The sequence below is a fragment of the Aptenodytes patagonicus genome, chromosome 1 (assembly GCF_965638725.1).
Source record: "Aptenodytes patagonicus chromosome 1, bAptPat1.pri.cur, whole genome shotgun sequence".
Taxonomy (NCBI): Eukaryota; Metazoa; Chordata; class Aves; order Sphenisciformes; family Spheniscidae; genus Aptenodytes; species Aptenodytes patagonicus.
The window spans coordinates 144745424-144769328 of record NC_134949.1 but is presented as its reverse complement, the minus strand read 5'-3'; the positions used below and the strand labels follow the sequence as shown (position 1 = coordinate 144769328).

At 39.6% G+C, this 23905-nt stretch overlaps 1 protein-coding gene across 6 annotated transcripts in view; it reads left to right on the top strand.

Annotated features, from left to right (window-relative positions):
• The window catches only part of TBL1X (transducin beta like 1 X-linked), a 202792-nt gene that overhangs the window by 122174 nt on the left and 56713 nt on the right, over positions 1 to 23905 (top strand). For all 6 annotated transcript variants that reach the window (XM_076357842.1, XM_076357866.1, XM_076357884.1 and 3 more), the window contains one exon: positions 22738 to 22845. In XM_076357842.1, coding sequence (XP_076213957.1) covers positions 22788 to 22845 — 58 coding nt within the window. In that variant the 5' untranslated portion in view covers positions 22738 to 22787. The remainder of the gene's footprint in view (positions 1 to 22737; positions 22846 to 23905) is intronic.

The following is a 23905-nucleotide window of genomic DNA, read 5'->3' as shown; positions in this document are numbered from 1 at the left end:
ACAGGAAGCGGGAAGGTTGGGAGTGTGACGAAATTCAATCAACCTTGAATTCAAAGTCAGGGTTGTTTTTTTTTATTATTGTGATGATGATATATCTTGAAGGGAATTTTTAAAGTGAAGATATGTGGTGGTTTATGTCCTTTGATAAGGTTTGCATTATCACCTTGTTTTTCATCTCATTTTTTCTGTAAATCTTGTCCAGCAATTACCACAAAACACTGGTGAGGGGGATGAATCCGATGTGAACTATTATAAAGCACATTACAGTGGGCTGTAAGTAAAAAGATTAAGTTGTATTACCCAAGGTTGCGGAGTTGTAATTGAGAATCAAATGTAATCTTTGGGAATCAGTCTTCAGCTTAAACTACTTAGTTTCTCTTATTATTTTGAATTCTAAAACATACTTCATTAGGACAACATGGAAGGAAGCTTGAAGTATTTTCTCTTGATTTCAGTGTTCAAATGATGGTTTTATTCACAAGCATGTGGTGGTTCCAAATAAATGTAGTAATTTTCAGTGCTACAGATGTTTTTCTTTCTCTGGCACAAAAATGGCTTAGGGATTATACAAGACAAAACGTAAGACTTCATAGCAAACGATTTTATCTCTGGATAATACTGTTTTTCTCTATGGGTGCAGGTGGCTGTTACTGAATTTTGGGATCGTTCCGAGCTTTTAAGGCAAAGGGGATTGTGTAGGATATGAAAACAAATATGTGTCTTTTTAACACATGTTTTTAAGCTAATCTAAACAGACTTTAACAATTTGTAATTAATCGCTGGATTTGCCATGAACTCCATTTACCATCCGACTCACTTGTAAGGGTGGTCAAACTACGTTATTTAAGCTGATAGCTAAAGAGAGATTCTAAAACACTGGTGAAATTCATTCTAAAAAGGGATTTTTCTCTTTAGTAAAGTAGAGAAAAATAATTCAGTGTATGCATAGGTCTCTTAATATATCACACAATTTTTCACTTTATTTGTAAAATACGAGTTACACCTGCATTGCTGCCTCTGCACTGCATTCATATATCGCAGAGACATTTTCAGTGGCAGGACTGGTGCTGTAGAGGAGAGGGCCATGGCAGGAGTCTTTTCTGCTGCCAGATGATACCTCCGTTTCATCATTCGCCTACCAAAGCCATCTTACCTCTCTCTGACTAAAGCTGACAAAACACCCCCTTTCAGGTGTAAATCAAGGTCACAAAACAAATCTGCGATGGAGCCAGACTTCAGAGCCAGCCGTCCTGGGTTTTATCCATTTGTTTTTATCAGTTGCTGCTGTTCATATTAAGGTAACATCTAATGTAGCGCTCAGACTTACCAACTGAGGGGTGAGACCAGGGGCGCCGGGATGCTAATCCCCTGCTGGTATGGTCTGGAGGCTTGTCACAGCACCTTGTCCTGAGTGCAGGGCAGGTGCAGCTCTGGCGCAGCCTGCTCCTGCAGTTAGTGAGCCGGGGCGGGGGGGTGGGGGGGTGGGTGCTGCTGGTGCTGCACACCAGGGTCCTTCCTTCCCTGCAGACTTCTGTCCAAAGCGTGTGAGAGCTCAGGAAGAAGAGCGAAGCTCTGGAGCGAGACCTGCGTCTCCTTCCAGGCTGCAAGTTGGGGTACGCCTAGAGCACATATCTGGGGCATGTACTTCATTCTGCCTTTAGCCCTGGTTTCCGTAGCTAAGCCAACCAAACAAAAACGTGTCTATGGTTCCAATAATAGTCTATTGCCATCTTTACGGGCACAATTCAGCTATCCAGGAGTGGCATTTCTTCTGTTAGTTTGTTCAGGGGCATTTATTTTCCTTAGTTTTGAGTTCAGAGAGATTAATGTGTGACTGTATTGAGTACCAGACTTGCTTTTAAAACTGTAGAGAGTTTTGAACACGAGGAAGGAAAATGTCAGTTCTCTGTCAAAAGTATAGACCAAGGAGTTTAATACTGGAAGGTGTAATCCGAACTTCAGACACCCAGAGCAGAGTTTTCCCTTGAGTCCCTAATGGAGAGAGAAAACAAAGTTCCTTGGTGAATTTTGCTATAACACTGTACTAAAATTATGAAGTTGTTCCAAGTGAGAGAAAAAAGGCACATTGCATCTTTCCTGTTGTGTGTCCTGTGGCTTTATGCGTACTGTCACTTTTTCGTTATATTTGCAGCTCCATAAAATGTTTCTCATCTTCTATATATAAACCTGTTTGAAACCAACATGCCATTCATCATCATCAACAACTTTTCTTTAAGTTGATGTAGTGCCCAGAAGTGGAGCAGAATATGAAAACCAGTCTAGCAAGCGCCTGGAATAGTTGTCATACAGAAGCTGTTATTTGCTGTCTTAGTTACAAGTCCAAGTCCACAAGCCTTTTCTGTCATGTGTCAATACCCCTCGTTGATGTGTAGTTTGGTTTCAGTTATGGCCCAGAGCTACACAGTAGTGAGCCAAAATGGGCAGTTGAAGCACCAGGGACACTTTCCAAATTCTTACCCCGTAACTAAAGTTCTTGGGCAGATAAACAGTCATCTCTACTTTTGTACAAGGGGCTCCACCTTCTCTGTGGTCTCCCAAACTACAGTCGCACTTTGCAATGCTTTAGGGTCTCAGTAGTACGGAAGGAGCCTTCAGAGGCTGTGGGCATCTTGACCACATCAAAATTGTTGGTTTATTGCATGGTCTAACACCATTTATATCCATTTACGTGAATTGCTGTACAGGTGGTAAACTACCCATTTTGTTAAGCAGCAACCTATATGAATAACTGGTTATCCTCGGAAAGGAATGTAATTTGTGGCATGGTTTCTGTTGGGTTTCCTAGAGGTAGTTGGTTGTTATGTTTCAATCATATAGTTTTAATAATGTTGAGGTCAAAATATTTGAATCTGGACTTTTTTTCTTACTAGTTCCAAGACTATGTGAAGACAGCCTCAAGGGAATCTTTTGGAAGAGTTTATTCAGCAATGCTGACTATCAATAGTATCTCCAATGTAATTTCGGAAATGGGTAATATTGCTGAGTGTTCGCTGCAAAATATGGAGCTGGGGTCAAAAGTACCAATCGACTCCTGAATGCAACTGGCTTGTCAGGTTTCCCTTTGGAAGCAGCAGATAACTAGAACGCACTGAAACTGGAGACAGTGTATTTTTTGTGACACAAATTGAGCGCCTGCCAGTGACAAATGCCAAGGTACATTGTGAAAATAAAATGATGCAGTGCTAGCTAAAGTGCATGACATAACTATAAATAGATGTACCTATGTGCACGACACAGCTCCTACCTCTCTTTGCTTGGAGAGAACAGTTTCACATGTACCAAGGTCGCCAGAGTGGTTGTATCCTGCGAAGCTCATGTCATGCATGAAAGTACATAAAGACCATCTGGGAACTATAAAAATAGCCTGTCCTGACTAGATGATTTGTGTGGTGGCCAAGGACTGATATGCTTATTCAGGAAACGGCAAAACAACGTCAAGCTTGTTGAGAAATAACCAGGCTCCTTTTCATCCTTGGGAATGGCCTGGTATCTCATGGAACAAAATCCACAAGGAAACTTCGGACCACACGGTTTCTGAATGCCCTGAAGGAGTCTGTGTGAACTGAAGTGGTTCAATGCAGGCAGTGGAAATGTTAAGATTCTTCTTAACATTTTAAGATTTCAGGTTTGATATTTCTGAAACAGATTGAGAGCGGTAGTAGAACTTAACCCACATCTAAAGAATTTTTTAAAAAGTTTTTAAACTTTTAAAAGCTTTTTTTTTTTAAGTTTTAAAATGAAGTTCTATCAGATTTGTCATACAAGTTACTATATTCTGCCACATGCCAGTCAGCTTTATTCAACAATCTTGCAAATGGTTTATGTTATGATATCGTGTGAAGATGGTTTATAAAGCAAGACTGAGATTTTTTAATTGACCTACAGGAGTGCAGGACATGCAACTTAAAGCTAGGTAACATTGGCCGGACGTGTTTTTGGTTGGTTTTTTTTAAAAGCCTAGTCTAGAAAGAATGTTTCTAAACCAACAGAAATAGCCATAAACAGTGAAACCCAATTGCAGCCTTTCCACGCAGGAGAAAAAAAAGATATTAATGACTGGTTTTCTGACAAGCATTTCTGTGTCACCTGTGTAGCAGCTTTTGAGCACAATTTTAATGAAGTGTCATACCTAAATGACTTCTGTTGAAGTCCTTAACCTGAACACTGTAACCTGTGACGAGTCTGTCTCCCAGTTTTTATTGTTAATGGATATGCTAGATAAAGCTATTGAGGTTCTCCAGCCACGTCAGGCAGTCCAGGCACTATTTTAGATGCTGTCAGGAAGCCTAAGAGATGCTATTAAGAGAATAATTGTAAACCACCTCCCTGATCTGGTTTAACACTGAGCATCTAATTATTGCCGTACATTTTGTGGCTTCAAAACTGCCATTTTATCTGAAGAGAAAGTATTAGGGTGAAGGACCTGGATGCTATTCTGTTAAATAGTTTGTGAGTCCTCTAATGGCTCATTCTGTCTCTTACTTATATTACCTACCAGAAGAGTGGTGTGTACAGGTAAGAAAGTCTGATGTGCCACATTAATTGAGTAAAAACTAACTACATCTGTGTTATCTTTCACACTTACGGCTGAACTTGAATTGGGATCGGAGATTCAACAGGTCCACACCATTGTGTCCCCAGTGCCTGCAGTAGCAAATTTTGTCTGTAAACTGTTCCCTGCCATCGCCACCCGAGTTGGTCAGCCAGTTAGCTTACCCCAGATTCAGCCAAAATTTAAGCTGATGTATGGGAAATAGGAACAGGTGGGGAATTTAGACTTTAGAGGGAGTTTGATTTCTGAATTAACACAAGATTAGAGATGTACTTGCAGCTCTTTGGTCTCCTGTGTGTTTTTTTATATTATAATTGTGTAAAGAGGAATGATACACTTCTTTCAAATGTGGAAGAAGAACATAGGGGATATATACTGGGTACCACGAGGAACTTTTTTCCTATTTTTCCAGAGGTGCAAGAGTATTTAGTGTGCAAGACTCTGTTCTTTCTTCATGCAAATAGTTTGTTCTTATATCTGCATGAAGACAAAGTCTTCAGAATATTCACATCTAATATTAGTAATATTAAAGATCCTGTCTTGGGAATATTTACTTACAATATGGTTTTCCATTCTTCTGTGTGTAATCCCTTACTTCTGAAAGTGGCACGAGCGAGTATCTTGCTTATACCGAAAGAATATGGATGATTTCTTGAAATGACAAAAATGTCATTTTACATTAGAGGTATAGTTACAGGCACCAGTTCTGCTAATATGAAACCCATTTATTCCACTTGCTGAATACAAGTCTTTTTTCATGTGTGATTTTGGGGGGAGGGGGAAATTAAGGTTGGGGGGTTTCCCAGGTTTTTTGAGCACCATTGAGTGGTTTCAGTGGGGGAATATGGTGTGGGTGTTTCAGGAGTCGTGAAATCTTTGGAATACAGATTTGAGGCACAAGCAGTTCCGCAACTTTTCTGTTTTATAGCCTCACCTGTAATCAAAGTAAATGGTGTTTCCTAAATGCCATTAGAGGGTGAAATTAAACAGCAGGAATTAAATAGGAAACCATTTATTTGCTCTCGGAATGGAGCCTCACTTCAGCTGGCACTCTCACCCATCACAGCTCTCACTAGGCTGCTTCCCACAACTTGGCAGCGTCCTCCTTCTTCACAGTGTGTGCGTCGTTGCCCTTTCATTGAAGCTTTTCTTCTATGCCCCCAGATATATGTATGCGTTCCTAGCCATCAGCTCTCTCACCGTGCAATTTGCCACCAGTCCCCTGAATTTAAGCCCCACAGTTCAAACTGCCACGTGCGAAATTTCATGATGCCTCTTCTCTGGCCTAGCTGGTTGGTTCCAGAGGGAAGCTGGGGGAATGGGTTTGCCTTTGCGGAAGAAAAGGTGACTGCTCCAGCAACTGGTGGCAGGAGAGGCCATGTCAGTTAGTAGCCTTTGCAACTTTAATTTTAACAATCACCCATTGTAAGGTGACTTGATGAGGTGCTATGTTTCTGTGGTAATTTGTGTTATATGGTTCTATGTCCTATGGATCAGTGATTGTAGACATCGCATAAATGGTTTACCCCTTCAGCTTCACCTCATAGGCATTCTAGCAACTTGGTTTTAAATGACTTCGCATGAGCACAAAATTTAAATAAAAGTGTCCTTATAAGCAAAAAGGATCCTTATAAAAAATTTGAATAGAAGTTTTGCATTGCACTTTAGGTAAATCAATTGCCCCAATTTAAAAATGAAGCTGCTGCAACGGAGTATTTATTTAGGAAAGTGATTATGAGAGTTGATGTATTGAGACATGCTATTATTCTCTCACTGGTTAGCTCACATGAAGTAAAACACTTTTAAGGGTTTCATTTAATATTAATAGATATCCATTGCATCTTAGTGACTCTATATGTCTTACAGAATATTTTACAAATTTAATAATATAAGGAACTGGACCATGTTTTGTGATGAAGTAGCAACACTGTGTGTGTGTGTTCACCGGGCTGTTTGATCCATTAGAATTATTTTTAAGTCAGTGATTTATTTGTTACTTACTTGTACCTCCACGCTGGTAGAAATTTATTTGACTTCTCTTTCCTCCACCTCTCCTTGATTTCTATAGTCAAAAATACGCAACTCAGTTGAGAGATCAGTCGCCTGGAGATGATCCAGCACTTGAACCTCCTCCCAGAGCAGGTCAGCCATGCCCTGCACTAATTAAGAGGTGCTTTGTGGAAGTTCACTGGTGAGGATGGATGCAGCTCTGCTGGTTGCTGCTGCTGTAACGGCAGACAGAATCAGTAGGAGCTGAAAGCTAGGTTAAAGCAGGGCTGAGGGGGCAAGTGAACAGCTGACACATGGGTGAATGTTTCTGATCTTTTTTTAATACGTTCTGTCGGAAGGATTACTCAAAGTCTCTTAAGAGCCATTCTTACATAGTAACATTATTGGCAGGTTATGTTATGGTATAACTTGAGGTGGAACTAGAAAGACTGTGGTTAGCTTTGCTTTTTGAGAAACAGTAGCAATTATTTTGTGCTTGTTACTAACAGTTGAAATGATCAGAGAGGTTAGAGATGTGAATTTGCAAAACGTGTGCTTTACATTTATGTTTGCCACAGATGCGCTGTGGTCCGTCACTTCGGAAGAGAATGGATGTGGTGACTTATGGCCATAATGGTTAAACCGTTGCTGACATCTAATGAGAACCTGAGGAGCTCTGTGTAACACCAAAGCCTACACAGAAGCATCCAAGATGCATTAGTTAATGTTTTGAGAGCGCTTTGAAAATACAGAGCAATAAAAAGTCATTAACGGTGACACTGTTAACTCCTGAGGTAGGATATCCATCTCTTTATGTCAGAATTGGCATTTGCGTGTGCATAAAACTAAGCTTCTCTTAGACTATTGTTATCATTATTGATCGTATAAAAACACCCCATATTGTGTTTTAATTTATTTTCCTGCTTTTTATATTGTAATCCTTCCAAAAGGAATGCAAATTTTATTACTAATAATAACTGGTTTTCTTTGACAGTGAGATGTGCCTAAATTATTACCCCCGCAAAAAAACAGTCTAAGTGCTGTATGGGTGTGCCCATGTCGGGTCTTAAAATAAGGAAGCTGAGAGTTTAAGTTAAAAAAAGAGGAGACATGCTATTATCCTCTTACTGGTTAGCTCACATAAAGTAAAACCAATTTAAAGGGTTCATTTAATATAAATAGATAACCATTGCATCTTAGTTGATGACATCTCTTACAGAGTATTTTACAGTTTTTAATAATTGTGGAAGACTTGCACATAGGTCTGGATTTAAAGTATCAGCAGCTAAAAAGTAAAATTTGTTTACCAAATATATTTGGTAGTATTTTTTTTCCTTTTCTTAAAGAGAACAAAAAGCTATTGCCATATCAGGTAACGGTGATGTATTGATGAAGTGTAGAATTGGTCAAACCTTTTCCTCTCTTTAAGCTTTCTTTCACAAGATATTTGATTGGAAGGAGGATCACCTGCATTTGGTGGGGAAAAAATGTCTTTTCGACCTGGGGGGTTGTAAGCATTCTTAAACATCAGGTTAAATTTTAAGGCATCTATTAATAAAGGAGAGAAAGGAATAATTTTTTGCATCATTGTGAAAGTCTTATGAGTAAATCTTTGCTTCCTTTGCAGACAGTAGGGTTTAGAATATCCCTTTTCTCAAGCTCCAGATCAGCTCTGTACAAGTTGGTAGCGAATAAAAATTTAAGTGATGGCTCTTCACTGATGCATTTTCTTTGATTGCCTTTTGTCTAGTTTACAGTAGCAAAATATTGCTCAATGACAGCTGAAAAGACTTAAAAATGTTCCTCCTCAAACCCCAGCATTTTAAAAGTGGCATTGACAAGAAGTTTTGTTGTTTTCTGTCTTTGAATCCAATCCTTGAGAATGAGCATGCATTGAACAGTGTGTGTTTGTGTGCATTTCTGATGTTCAAAGGAGTTGACTAAATATTAGCAGTTTATTAAGAGCTAAAAGTTTCTGCAATTTTCAGATTATATTTGGCCAAAGTAAAAGACGGGTCCTTATAAGCAAACAGCTATGCTATTTAAGCCTGTTCTTAAGTGAGAAAAAACAAATGGGAGAGGAAAAAAACCACCTACTTTCTGTTGAAAAAAAAATTATACTTTTTTAATATTTTTTTTAATAATTCCATAAACTAGCTAAGTCTCATAATTGAATGCTTGGGGGGAAAATCCTTAACTCATAAAAATAATAAAAGTAAGACGTTAATAAATAACAGCTACGAGGCATTAAAGATCACATGGTCTAAATGTGCAGGAATAAACTACTGATAAAAATTAGTATGAAGGACAGCAGAGAATTGTCAAAATCAGTGTTATATTTTGGCTATAATAATTTTTCCTCTGAAATACTTGTTGGGAAGAAGAGTATTCTCTGCTATCTGGAAAGAGATGGGACACCTGAGACTACCAACCCAGTGGTCCATCAGCCTGTAGCCATGATGCCCTTTGCCTTTCCCAGTCCCTGCCCCATCCCTCACCCTTTCTTCTGCATCAGCATGTGTCTGTTTTCCCTTGTGTAAAAAGACTCTGAGCTCCTGTTGCCTGAGTAGGAAGCAAAGCTAATGCACGGAGAATATTTTGATAATTCAATTACAGGCCTCTAACAAACCTGTGCAGAGCGTATACAAGTAGTATTTTCAGGAGATTTTATTTTAGTCAAATTTGTGTGGATTTTCACTGTGACGGAAAAGGCACTTTGCCATGAGAGCAACCTCTCTGCCAGATGTCAAGTCCCTGCTCCGAAGTGTGGAAGCACTAGAGAATCTCATTGAAACAGCTGTATAAATATCGTCAAAACTGGGTTTTCCCCACCTTCACTCTGAAATGACTGAACTATTTTGCTTATGCCTTCCAGAAAAAATTTTGCCTGAGGCAAACACTCACTGTGGAGCTTTACAGTCCAAATAGTTAAAATGGAGTCAAATTATAAGTGATAATATAAGCTTATAGTATGTCATACTTAAATATAGGTGTTGATGTCTGCTCCTTGCATAATACTACAAAGACTGTTGAGTTTCTGTAGAAATAAGAAGAGACCAAAATTATCTTCCCTTAATAAGGAAATGTAAAACATATGTAAAAAATAGTCGTGAAGAGTGAAAAAATTAATGAAAATTCATCTTTGAGTAAACAGTACACGAATGCTCATACTTCCTATGCATATTTTTCATTGATGCTGAAAAAATTAAAACGTGTATGGTTCATGATTCAGCTGCAAGATACCTGCAATAAGCAAGGGATCATTAAGAGGGGTTACAGATCTCTGTTTCTTTCTCCCGTCCTTCTGGCTTGTGAGTCTCACATTCTTTGCTCCACAGAGTTTTCATTTCAGCAACCTGTAACCAGCTGTGAGGTGTGCTTTCCTGGGAGCTGGAAAACGCAAGTTTGAACCTGTGAATTCTTAAGTGAATACTTTAATCTTCAGTCTCTTAAATCTCTTCTACCACTTCCACTGCCACCTTTCTCCTATTTTTTTTTTTTTTTTAATAAAAATACTGAGTCAGTTCTCTACAGCCAAAGATACAAATTGGAGCCTAGATTTGGAGGGGAAATTTGAAGCAATGAATCCCAGTCTCAGACAAGTGTCTAATCCACGGCTACAGGAAAACACATAAATCTTTGAAACAGGCACATAACTTTCCCCATTCATTGTAGAGGGAATTTCATAGCTAACTAGGCTTTGAGAATTATGTTCCAGGAGCTGGATGACTAAAATACTCGCTTGGTTACAATATCCTTAGAAGATCCAGTAGGCATGACAGTATGGAGTGTTACCCCATCTACCTTCCTGCATGTCTTTTCCAAATAAAAATTCTTTTTCCAAATAAAATTAGTAAAGAGGACAATGCATGAGACTGTTCCAATTTGGAAAAATGACTTCCTTTCAATTAAGGCCGATACTGATGTTCATTTTAAAGCCGTATGGATGGTTTGCATCTTTATAACACTAGTGTAATTTCTCTGTGTGTGAACAAGAAGAAACAAATAATCTGGGCTGTATGAGTGGGGGCACAGGCAGTCGATCAAGGGAAGGGATCGTCCCCCTCTATATGGCACTCGTCAGACCACATCTAGATACTGCGTCCAGTTTTGGGACCTGGCACAGGAAAGATGTGGACAAACTGGAGGGAGCTTGGGAGGACCCCAAGGCGGTGGGGCTGGAGCACTTGCCCTGTGAGGAGGGGCTGGGGAAGATGGGACAGCCTGGAGAAGGGATGGCTTCAGGGGTACCTAACAGCCCCCCAGCACCTAGAAGGGATCATTGAGGAGGCAGAGCTGGGCTCCTCCCAGCGGTGCAGGGTGGGAGGGTGAGAGGCAAGAGGTACAAGTTGCAACGGGTTCAGGCTGGGTATACGGAGAAACTTTTTCCTATGTGTTCCCATGGAGAGTGAGGCAGTGGAGCAGGTCGGCCTGGGAGGCTGTGCCATCTCTGTCCGTGGAGGGTTTCAAGCCCTGACTGGTCCAAGCCCTGAGCAGCCTGGTCTGATCTCAGAGCTGGCCCTGCTTTGGGCAGGGGGTTGGACTGGAGACCTCCCGAGGTCCCTTCCAGCCTGTGACCCTCAAGCCTTTAGGCACCCAAAATCCTACAGATGTTCGGTGGCTTTTATAATATTTTCGTAATAGCAAACATATGATTAACATCTACTTCAACCCTTCTGATCACCTCTAGCTTCCCTAGAGTCCTTCTTGGAGGAAAGGCCAAAAACTTTTTATTCTCGGACGAAAGAGTTCTTGTCTAGGGATTAAAACCTTTAAAAGCTTCTGAAACCCTGTATGTATGGATTTAAGGCTTCAGTTCTCTATATCTTGATTTTTTAAAGCAGGGGAGTGCTTTTTTATTTAATCTGAGCTAACTAATAACTGTGTCATAATATATTAAAATCCTTCCTGAAAAGTATTCAGCTGAAATTTTTTAATGAAAAACTTAAGATTATGTCATGTCTGTCTCTGACTCCCCAAGGATTTTTGAGTTCATCTTAGTTTCTAGACTGTTTAGCTTTTTAAAAAAGTAGGTTAAAAAGCGTTGCCTTTTAATCTATAGACTTTGCTATTTATATTAGGGCTGTGTAGGACTTCACGACACTGCCACCAGAAATGTGATGCTTGATCTTTATGTATTGTACATTCTTCACCCATCTACAAATGGAAAAAAACATACTTAGTGAGGACTGGCAAGTCACTCTTAAAATACTATCTGAATACACAAACCTTACAAAGTGCTGCTGCTTAAGTCTCCTATCCCTAGACTGGAGGAAACGGCAAAATACCATATTGAAATTTGCCAAAAATTGATAGAAGATTGGGAGGGGAAAAAACCTTTGTACATTTGGTATCTCCATACATGGCCAGTGATGTGTTTGTAAAAATGGGCAAATGCCCTCTAGCTAAAGAGGAGAAGCACAAACTATTCCACTGGTCTTACCAGTAAGACAGAAAGCCAGGAAAACCTAAATGGCAGAGAGACTGCCTCACCCCAATGGCCAATTACAGCATGCAAAGGAAGGAAGATGGATGAAAAGGCAGATAATACGTGTGATAGTGTTGTACAACTTGGATTATACTACTGGATGTGCTGTGCGTGAATTTTTCTTTGCTATTTGCAGTCTGGATATAGAGCATACAGAAAAGAAGTTAAAAGAAAGAAAAAACAGTATCTGAAGTTGGTGCTTGAGGTGGTTTTCATAAGATGGAGATTTCTCAGTCTTAATTCTTTGTTTTGATTTTTATGGGAAGTTTCTCTATGAAATATTTAGCAATGTGAATGCAGAAAAGTAACTTAGAAATAAGCTTTTACTTCAGTGGTTGCTTAGAAGTTCCTGCAGGCATCCTTTGAAAGCAAATTATGTCTCTCCATCCTTCTTCCTTCCCCCTCTCACCTTCCAACAAGGAAAGTAGTACTATACTGTCCATAAAAATGGAGGCATTTAGTGACCCTTCTCCAGAGCTCAAACCAATATAAACCAGGAGTAAACCTAGTGAAGTTTGTGTTAAAAAAAAAAAAAAAAAATGCCAGCAGATTTCCGCTAAGAGCTAAATGTTGGAGGTAGAAATACACAGCAGTGAAATATCCTGAATTTGTGTATTTATTTTTCTGTTGTTCCGTTGCACTATCCTACATAATCTTTGTCCTTACAGCATTTAACATTGACATTCTCTTAGGATTATTCAAGAGAAAACATTAAGTATTTATAGCCATAGTTAATAACTTTATAAATAGTTTATAATAGGATCTGCCATAATAAAAGTTTGCAATAGTTTCCATTATAATTCTTTGTTCACATATTCTAAAATTTACAAAATACTTGGGTTTTGGGGTGAAATTTTCTGTGTTGTGAGTCTGAAAAGTATTTTTTCCTCTTTAACTTAGAGTATAATCCTTTCAGCTGTTTTGGAATTATAGGCGAATGGGAAAAATATTTTTTCCCTTTGTACAGTAATAATAATAAAAATAAAGAAGATCCTCAGCTACACTTTTAACAACACTACAGGGAAAACAAGTTAAGGTTGAAATATGTGGTAAGATCTACTGCCTTTGCTTGCTCTGAGGGAAAAATTAAAAATAAAGTTATAAATGATGGAAAAATAACATCAAACTGTTCCCAGTAACATCTGCTAAGCTTATTAGCAGAAGCTAATAAAAACCCACCCTCTTAATGACGTCGCTGCACATTCCCTTTGCTTCACATTCCCTTTGCCTGAGGCCATCCAGACGTGAACTAGCCGGGCTGCTGCAGCTCCCGGCTGGTCTCTTGACCTTCGCAGATCCTTAGCGTGGCTCTCTCTCACTGGGCAGCCATGCGGCCCCAACTGCTGAGGGGTCAGGGATGTGCCTGTCCTTGTCACACGTGTGATGAGCAACGCTGGTGCTTCTCCTGTCCACTACTTCTAGGGCCGTGCAGCCGCGCGGGGCCAGCCTGCACGGCTAAAAAAATGAAGGTTTTTTAGCCCAGCGCAGACTCCTGTTGTTCTGTGTCATCTTATATGCAGAGCTTCGCTAAGTCCAAGGGTTGGTTTTGTCACGCAAGTTATAGGCGGTGTCATGAGACAGGACCAGAATGGCTTTCACATTTAGTCTTTCTCTAACTGCACCTGTGTCAAGCTGTCCTAAAAGATAGTAAAATAGCATGAATTTCCAATGTACATGGAATTGAAACACAGTTTTTACTGAATATCTGGTCCTTGTGGGAGAGAAGGAGTAACACACAAACCTGCAGGTATGTGGACAAACAGGCCCTGCTGCACGGCGTCGCTGCTGTCTTTGTGTTGCTGCCCCTTGCCTGGAGACCATTTCCTGCGCCCCACAGCTCTGGGACAAAGGAACAAAGTACGTGGTTACGGGTGTGACAAGATCTCAAACCCCTTTATGCTTACTGCACGTCTCCTCCTTGGTCTTGCGGTGTTTATGTGACAGGCCTGCCATGCCTGTCCGTAACGCGTTGGGTAGTGGAGATACCTGCCGCTGTAGACGGCACTAACACCCTTACAACCAGTAAGGTGAGAGCAGTGTGGTTTTTTAAATGAGGGTTCACCCTCAGGGTAGTGTAGCAGGGAGTTTATGTAAGGAACATGGGAAGAGCCACACATGGATGTTTTATCCTTATCTCGGTCTTCAAGAATAAGGCACGCAGGCAAGACACAACCCGATTCTGCAGCCTAGTTAAAGCGCTCAGATGTGTTGGGAAAAATGAGGATTTTGGCCCCTGGTACCGGAGTTACACCATTCTAAACAGCAAAGTTGCAGGATAAAAATCAGAAATAATTGAAAAAGCCGTATTCAGATACTCCATCTTTTGGGCAAGGCCTTCAGGCTGTCTCTCACTTGTCCTTCCAGGCCCATCGCTCTTGTGTTCCTTGCGATGGCGTTGCCTCATTTAAAACGGGCATCATGCCTGTTAACCCCCGCTGCCCATGCAATGGGTGGCTCGGGGCCTTATTGGAGGTTTCTGGAAGCTCCATGGTGTCACCTCAAAGGCAAATGTTCTATCTACTGGACCTTGGCCTGTCTCATCACAGCTGGGTGTCTGTCTATGTCCATTCTTACAGGCCAGCTTGGAACTCAAACACTTCACATTGATGTTTTAGTGGATCTTTATTGTCAGGCGTCAGAGAAATTGTCAACAGCTGAAAAAAAACCTGTGCTTTATTCTAAATATTTGGGGGCTATGTGTCATTCTAAAAGTTCAGCTGTGTTATTTTACTCACATCTGCGGTCACAGAAAGAAAATGAAACAGGTACAACCAGTTCTGATAGGAACTCATCCCATCATATTCCTTTCACCTCAGTACTCTGTGAATGTGAAGCATGGGTGAAAAACGTAAATGCTAATGTTTGCTCCTTTCGGATTTGTTAAAGTTTTAGTAAAAATCCAGGTAAATTAAGTGAATAGTTAAATTTTAGGTAGTATTAATACACTGTTCCTTTTTTCAAAATTCAAGAAAAGCAAATGTCGATAGAGCAATTGTGCCATCTTTTTAAAGTTGCAATCTTCCTTAACTTTTTTGAGCATGTAGCACTACTTGTAAGATTTAAAACGCATTTCTTGTTGCATTACATACATGGAAATGCATGCGCACACAGACAAGTAACTGCACAATCAGATCATCATGTATTTTGGCCTAATTGGTTTGAAATGAGTGGACACATGCTATTGTCCCCCAGTTTGTCCTAATTGCCATTTTGTGGTCATGTAAGGAAGAAAATTCTGGTTCTGTTCAGTGGCAGCATTCCAAATTGACTTCAGTTGTTCCAAGTGATGAGGTATCTTGATTCTCAAACTAAATCCAATCATGTGTTTTGATTTCTCAAGCCTCTGTAATCCCTTCCTTTTTTATTTTAAAACAATTCATTTCATTTCATCTGCAAGCTCTAGAACTACCGTCAACCTTTACTTTCCCATCAATCTTATTTTTGGCTTCCTGGAGCTTTCTATACAATATACTATTGTAAACATTATTTTTGTTTATTAAAAAAAAAGAAAAAAATTAATTGAAGTTACCACTTCTTAGAACTAAGCTATAAAAGAGGTATAACACAATTGCACTAATTAAGAAGAGTGGTTGATTTTGTTTGCTTTTTTTCCCCTTAGCAAAGTGCCAAAAAGGAAAGATCAATACAGGAAAATCCATTTCGCTCTGCAGCAAAGGGAGTTGGAAAAGATCCACTTGAACTCTCAGAACTGAAATGCTGGAGGCTGATGTAATTAAGTAAACCAGCTGAGAACTGAAAAATAACCTCATCAAACTAAGAGATTATAAGTGTGAAAGAGCTGATGCACAGTTCTGCATCTTTTGATAGAGAAAGTAGAGTTTGCTGGGAATTTAGTGATGAAAGGCTTGTCTTCTGTTGACAATTAGTTATTTTGCGCTGGAAATTGTTGGATTAATTGAAAAATGTTTGAATAGCACTTAGCAATTGCTGGAATATCTCTTGTTGCCCTTTTTTTTAAATAAATAGATGTGGGTTTGGTTCCATTTGGTTCCAAATGGCTTTTCAGTTTGAAAGGTAATTTATAATTTAAAGAAAAGTAATATTCATGCTGAAATAAAACTTTCTGCAGTGAAAGTCCACCAAAGTGTTTAACTGTCCAAGCTATTTTTATTAGTATTTTTGTATTAGAGCTCTTGGTGTTTTTTTAAAAATAGTTTTGATATTTTACTGGATGATGTATTATTTTCTTAACATCTTTTCCAGGATAGGACAACCATTTTGATAGTTTATTGCAGATTTTTTAAAAGATAAATACAGTAGGCACAGTTATGCTTTTAAAAAAGAGGAATTCATCTGTTCAAAAGCACATCTTCGTAGGTGTGGCATATGACCTTCTTGGTGAACAAAGTTTTTATTTTATTTAAATGAAAAGCCCATTTTTGTCAGATTTGCCCACAGCATTTGATTCATCAAGAGTGACCTCTTCAAGACAGAATTGCAGGTTCATTGGTCACTGCCACATGCCTATAGTTGTCACTCCTTCTACCTCCTCTTTCTTAAATTGGCACCAGATTTTGAACGCTGATATGGTTGAGTTCAGTGATTAATTGTATGAGATACCCTAACATGTCAGGATCCAAGCTAGACCTTTTTTATATCCGTGCCATTTTTCCTGAAGCTCTCAGACACAGACGCAGTTGTTACTTCTTTTCATCAGAGTGTGATCTTATAGGCAGCAGTGAGAATGGGGATGAGCTGGGGCTCCCTGGGTTTGTTCTGGTTTAGCGTGGCCTTTTTCAAATCAGCAGAAGGTCAGTGTAAATAAATAGACTTAAAACCAAAAACAAAACCAAAAGAAGAGCCAGCCTTAACATTTGGTAATGCAGGTTTTCTGACAAGCCTATTGCCTCTTCTCTTTGAGGTCCCTGTCCTTATTAAGCTGCTATGAATGTTGGTGACAGAGCTCTAAGTGAGACAGCGCATACTGTACCGCGCAATAACTGTTCTCAAAGGAGATTATCCTGTTCTGCAGAATCTCAGCTTTCATTCCCACAAAACAACAAATTTGTTACTGTGCTTGTGAAGAAAACCTCAAAATATTAACAGTATAAGTGATGCAAAGACATCTGTGAGCATCTGTAAAGAGCCTAGAACAATAGCTCTGAGAGGTTTGAATTGCCTCATTTGTGTCATTAAATAGTTTGGATGACCTATGGTGATTATTTACAGCATGAGGATAGTTAACTATTTGCCTCCTCATTAAGAAAGGCCAGGGAGATATGGTGCAGGTCTTACTGTGAGCACATCTTGATTTGGCTTCTTAAGTACATGATATCCAGAAGGGGCAACTGTTCATATTTTAGGTTTAAGTTTTTTAAAGCAAGGTGTCAAGTTCAAGCCTTGCAAAGGAGGAGTCTGAAAGTCATGCATGCACCAGCTGCATTTTGAACAGGGCTAGCTGTTATTTTGGTGACTGGCATTAAGTGGAGTTTGGAGAGAACCATCCTGCATGCTCCGTACCTTGCAATCAGCAGGAATGAAATGGTCTCATTCCCTTGTCAGGATGCTTGTAAAGAAGATATGTTTTACTCTTTAGCCTCATGAAATGGCAGGAGAGACTGCGAGGGGAGAGGAGGCCGAGTGTGCTCTTTTCCTCTCCAGAAGTTCGGTTTTGGCATTTTGGGAAAGAAGCATACTGGAGTTCCTCCTCGAGAAGAGGCAGCTGCGATAAAAGCCAAGACTGAAGAATGCGATGGTGTGGGCCAAGCAGAGCTCGTTAGCCTTTGGGGAAGAGCTGCTGGCTTGCTGACTCTGTTCTGGCTCTATGGTAAGACACAGCCTAGAAATACAGAAGCGTAGGGCTCATTGAAAGTTTCTGATGAAAGTATCTTTCAACAGAAAATACTGAGATTGACTAAGTGGCTCGTTTTGTGAGAAGTGGCTTCTGGCTTTGGGAAATGTTGTTTTTCATTAAACTACAGAACATATGCAAAACAGTAACACATTGATTTGGATATGCTGTCACGGTGCCTTTCTAGAGTCTATTTTAGTTCTCGTGTTCACATTCTCTTCTCTGAGATGGGAAGACTGTAGTGGGTCCTGAGAGACGCAGCTTGATGCATGGAGCCATCTTGGATGAGAAAATGGGAGCACAAGTACATGAACTCCAGTTCCCATGCGGCAGGGCATCAATTTGACAACATTAAATACTTGAACTTTCTGGAATGTGTTCATTTGTATGAAACCTCTCATTTTTGCCTTTTTTTTCCCCAAAGCAAATACACAATTTCTCTTTGCCTCCCGTCATTTTAATGACAATGTTGTTGTCATTAAAACTTTGGTTGGGAAAAGACATTTTGGCCTAGCCTTGTCAAATAAGTAGGTAAATAGTGCAACCAGGAGATAAATGAAAATTTGGGGGTTTGGGTTTGTTTTTTTTTTTTAAGGAGAGGGTTTTATTTAACAATAATGACCCTCAAAAAATCCTTCCAAGAAGCTGACGACTGCTCAGCCCTCAGTTAAAGCAGACTGGAGCTTGCAGATTTCTTCAGGGGGTAAGACGAGGGCCAGACTAGCCGTCTGATGAATTTCTGTCAGCAGGGCTGGATGCAAAAATGGGAAGTGCCCGGCTTCCTATTTAGGTTTCAGGTTTAGGTTTTAGTTTAGGTGTTTTCCCTACATGTCTGACCTGTTTCCGCCTTCCTGAGGGGAAGATTGACTGGTAACTCCCAGTCCCTGTGGATGGCAATGCTGCTTCAAGTAGCAAATGTAAACTCCTTTCCTGAAATAGCCTCGGACATCCCCTGCCCCGGGGTTAGCCTGGAGGGCGGGATGCGGCCCTGGAGGACCCTGTGAGCATGATTTGGAAGAGAGGCAGAGGAGCTGTGTCTTTAGATGCTATTTCAAAGTTGAAAAAGTTATTTTCCCTTGATTCTTCAGCCAGATCTCCCTTAGTTACGGCAACAGTGCTAAAATAGGCCGGACGAAGGAAGAGCAATCTTTGAGTAAGGGGATGGGTTGTAAATAAACTATTCTTGGTGAACCTGGCGAGAGCTGTGCTGAACCATAGCTATATGTGAGGCTGCCTTCTCCAGAGCTACTTGCATGGCCCATTAGCAAGATTCCCAGTGCTCCAGGAAGGTTTAATTTGAAAACAGTGGTATGTCAGTGCACAGAGCCAAATCAGGCCCGGTGGTGTACTCCGGGAAATAAGCTGCCCTGGTTGCCCAGAGCACTGCTGCAGCGGTAGCTTCACTGGAGCCAGCTCAGCTCCAGCTGAACGACTTAGTTCAGCAAAAGCCAAGGAACCCTAGAAGCACAACGGTAGCGTATCTGAGCTAATAACCCAGCTTTTTACCTCTGTATGGGAAGCATTTCCACAAACCTATCCCGGCAGAACTGAGAGTTGTTGATTTAAAATAAGTGTTAAATTTAATTTTGCATGATCTTGACAACCCATCTAGCGGTGGGGTTTGAATGTTTGGGATCCATTATACGTCGGGAAGTCTTAGTGGGCTCAGCTCACATGTTTGGACATTCTCAAATATCTGCAGGATCACAACCCAGATTTTTAAGGCAAGGTTGAAGTAAATAGAACTTTCTGTTATGTGTAATTGGGTGCAGGAGAAAGTGTCGCAAGTAGAGAAAGTTCAAACACATGCTTGAATGCTTTTTGTAAATCCTCTTGACATTGTGAAGAATTAAGATGTTATTGCTGGTTTAAATGTGAAATGTCTCCAAAGGCACATCAGTATTGTTTATAAGCTATAATTTATTTCTTTAAAAAAACTATTAATCTAGGTAATACTGATCTCCGATAACAAAAGGAGACCATCAATTAGCAGAAATAAATCTATCACAATGATAACTAAAGGTTTCTGCGATTTTCTACAGAAGTTTGCATTTCTACATTGAAAAAAAATGTATTGAGGGGGAGGCTAGTTGTTTGTTCCTTATGAATCAGACTTGGAGATACACAGAAGATAAGTACGTTCCTCTCCTCCCCGCCATGTCTTCTGTAGCCTCTTTTTATTTGAGGTGTTTATTTGTGGAGAAGGAAATCAAAAAGAGTGTTAATGAAATTGAGTATGGTCTTTCATAGCTCAGCCAAATTTCTAATGAATAGATTTCTCTGGGTCAAAGCCAAGATCTGTGTATCATTTTGGATGGGTAAAAGCTTTACAGTTGTGTATCTGGTTGCTGCACTGGCATCTGTGGGAGGGAAGAAACCTTAAATGTATGAGTGGGGATCATCTGGTTATTTATGGCATGGTAACAATGTGTATAAAGATATGATCCGACACATATGTCAAAGTAATTCCTGTTGACTGACTTCAGGGAAAATACATTGTAAATCCAGCTACTCTGTGTGCTTGTGATTCTGATACAAAGGTAGCTGCTGTGGAGGTTTTTCTGGGACTGTCAGACTATTTACTTTGCAGTCAGGCTGATTTTCTCCAGTTTTAATTCATTTAAGAAAAGTCGTCTTTAGAAAAACAAAAAACAACACTCCTCCTTTCCCTTTGCTTCCCTTTCCCAAAGCAACCCTCTCTATGTGGGAAATACCATGTTAATGTCTTAAATTAGCAGGATGCATCCAGAAACGGCATTTGCAATGTCTTGATCTTTTTTTTTAATAAAGTTCATTTTACCACAAAGTACGTCATTGCTGAAACTGAATTTTTGTAAGAGGTTTCATCTTTACCAACTTTCCTACCACCAAATACTGAAACTGCTATTTTTAAAACGCTTTTAGAAGTGTTATGTTGGGTGTTTTTTAAAATCCACAGCTATCAGAGTTTCTTGATTTATTGTTATCATGGCTATAGCAGCGATATGGATGTATTTTAAGTACTCAGACAGGGATGAAAATGGCCTTAACTGTTGCCGTGAGTGCCTGTCTTGTTCGTCATTGTATGGTGATGATTATGCAAAAAGGGGCACAGGGATTTATTAATTATTCAGAACCAAGTCTGTTTACCTGGAAGAAGTATGATAAAGCTATACTGAAAGTGGTGCTTTCAATGCCTGCAGTCGCCAACCTTGGTAACTAAAGCCCATAGAGCTACCAGTGCTTCCAGTCTCCTGATCCTGTGGCAGCGAAATTTGAGCCCATTGTACAGATGAGGGATTGAGGAGGAAAGAGACCAAACGACTTCCCAGGGCGATACGTGGCATGTGTGACAGAACTGGATGTTGGATACAGCCGATGTTGTCTTCATCCAGAACCTTAGCAGAAAGTGATCATCCTTTCCAAAGTGGATTAAATTTTCCCCACCGAGACTGCATGGATTTCAGTATTTTGTTTCTTCTTGTTCTCTGTGAAGAGCAAACGGTAATAATAAAGACTGGAATACTTGAGGAAGATGTCTCCCAAATTAGCAAGCTATGGTTTCTTATGGAAAACCAGCATCCGAGCCATTGATGAAATATAGCAGCCCAGGAGAATAAAAGGCTTACCAGGGTTCGAAAGACCTCCATTTACATAAATATGCAGAGACATCTGTTACAGTCATGAGTGACCTGCTGGTTTAAATCATCAGCAGGGGAAACTCATAGTCGATCAACATTGCCTGCAGTAGCAGGTGCTACTTTAGGCAACAGGAATTACTGAAAAGGTTTTCGATGAACAAAGACCTTTCCGCTTGCCAAGAAGAGACATACGGGAAATTGAAACAAATGGCACACGCCTACGGTCTTTCATTCGTAATACGCGACGAGAGCGTAGCGTGCTTCTGCGTCCAAATCTTTACATGATTAGTTATAGGTATGGTGTGGCTGACAAAGCTGCAAAGTTTATGTCTGAGAAGTACTTGTGGCTTTTCAAACCAAACTACTTAAGTCAGATTCCCAAACAGAAATGAATCATCAAGATTTAATGGAAAATGTTCAAAACAGATTTATCATCTAAAAAACAATGTTTTTATTATCAGAGTATATGCCCGAAATAGTAATGTAAAACTGTCATCCTAAAGGTTATGATTACTTAAGTAAATAATTGAAGTTTATTTCTTGCTCATATTTAATCAGCAGAGACATTCTAACATTATAACTTCATATAATGCCAGGATATTTGTATTCCTTGTTGGCACAAGGTATATGGCGTTCTCTCTCTTTTTTCCTCTCTCTCTCTTCCCTCCCGCCCCCAGTAATAAAATTTGTAATCTTATCTTAAATTTAGATTTGTTTCTATTTTATGGGAACTTTATTTAAGTTCTCTGCGTAACATGGTTTTGTACGGAAAGAATCTGTCTTTTCAGTGGATGAACTACTGGACAGAAAACTAGATTACAAATTTGGGGCTGCAAAAAGGTTATGATTTGATGTGTTATACGTGACTGTAATTGCCAGCAGTTCTGAAAAGAAAGTGCTCACACAGTAAAAAGGAGTGTCTGAAGAACCTGTAGTAAAGCCACAGAAGTAAGTGTTGACATTTGCAAAGGCTTCCAAGATGTAAAATGCTCCCTCTGACTCTCTTATATATGTGTTATATGTATAGATATATAAATTACATATAAAAATACAGCTCTTTAATTATAATAAAAGGTACAGTACAGCTTGAGTACTTGATTCAAAATATTTAATGGGTGCCTCATGTTGGGATGTAACAGCTCTAATAAGTATGAGATCTTTAAGGACCTTAACAATTCCCACCTCTATTTTGATAACAAATTTCATAATAAAACAAGATAAAACAAAACCTGTTCTTTTCTTTCCCTTTGAACAGAGCGTGGATCACACTTCTCGTAAACCTCATCATATTGAGGTTGGGCTAAGATGAGCATAACCAGTGACGAAGTGAATTTCTTGGTGTATCGCTATCTCCAGGAATCGGGTAAATTTCCTGTCTTTCCTCACAACTTCAGGTCATAGATTAAATGGGAGAATTGGCTTTTTGCCTGGTGTTGCTTTAGGAATGTTGCACTGAGTGTTTCAGACTGATAAACTCAGACTAAGTATTTCTTGCACATACCCATGTTTCTTTGAAATCATGGTCTTGAACATAATAAAAGTACAAACATACACAGGTACAAAGTAAACATGGCAGTTAGGCAAAACAAGGAAATAAATAACATTATGTTAACAAATGTTTTTGTAGAGTTATATCGTCTCAGCCAAAGTAATTTTTGGCAGCACAGGCACAAAGCACATGGATTTTGTATCTTTTTTCTTAGCTACTTGAAATAGTTCTGTCAGATATTTATTAAGTAAAGAGGGATTGTCTAAATTGGTTTTATATTGGCTGTAAATGGAAATTCGGGTGCAAGTGTCTGATGTTTTAGAATTTCATTAGGGTAATTATGTATGTAAACTGAGCTGTGCAAGTGTCAGTGTGTCTCTGTCTTAGTATCACTTCCACCTCTATCTGTTTTCATATCGGAAATAATGTCTTTACAGGGCTTTTCCTTTTAGAAGGAAAGCTTCATCTTTCCTTCAAAAAAAAAAAAAAATTTGAAACTTAAATTTAGGGTCTATTTTGTTTTCATAGTCTTGATTCCACTCTTTGACTGCAAGAAGTAGAAGTTCTCTTCAGTAATGGAAAATGTTCTGTTAGCGCAGAGATGATAGGGGAGGTGAGAAACATTGACAAAGGATTTATAGCCAGGATCCCAGTTTACTTGGTACTGGCCCTGTGTTCTGGGTTGGTAAAAGTACAATTGAGTAAAAATGTTTGCTGTTTCATATGCTGAAACAAAAAAAAGAATTCTGTGAAAAATACATGTCTTCCTGTCAGAAGACTTGAAGCCAGTCTTAGAATTAGCCCTCCAGACTTGGGAGATGTCTTGGACAGGGGACCAAAATCCCAGCAGGTAGAAGATACTGGGTTAGCCTGCTTCTGTCGGTCATTATAACTAGTATTTATTAGCTACGTTATTTTGATTTATTTCTTCTAC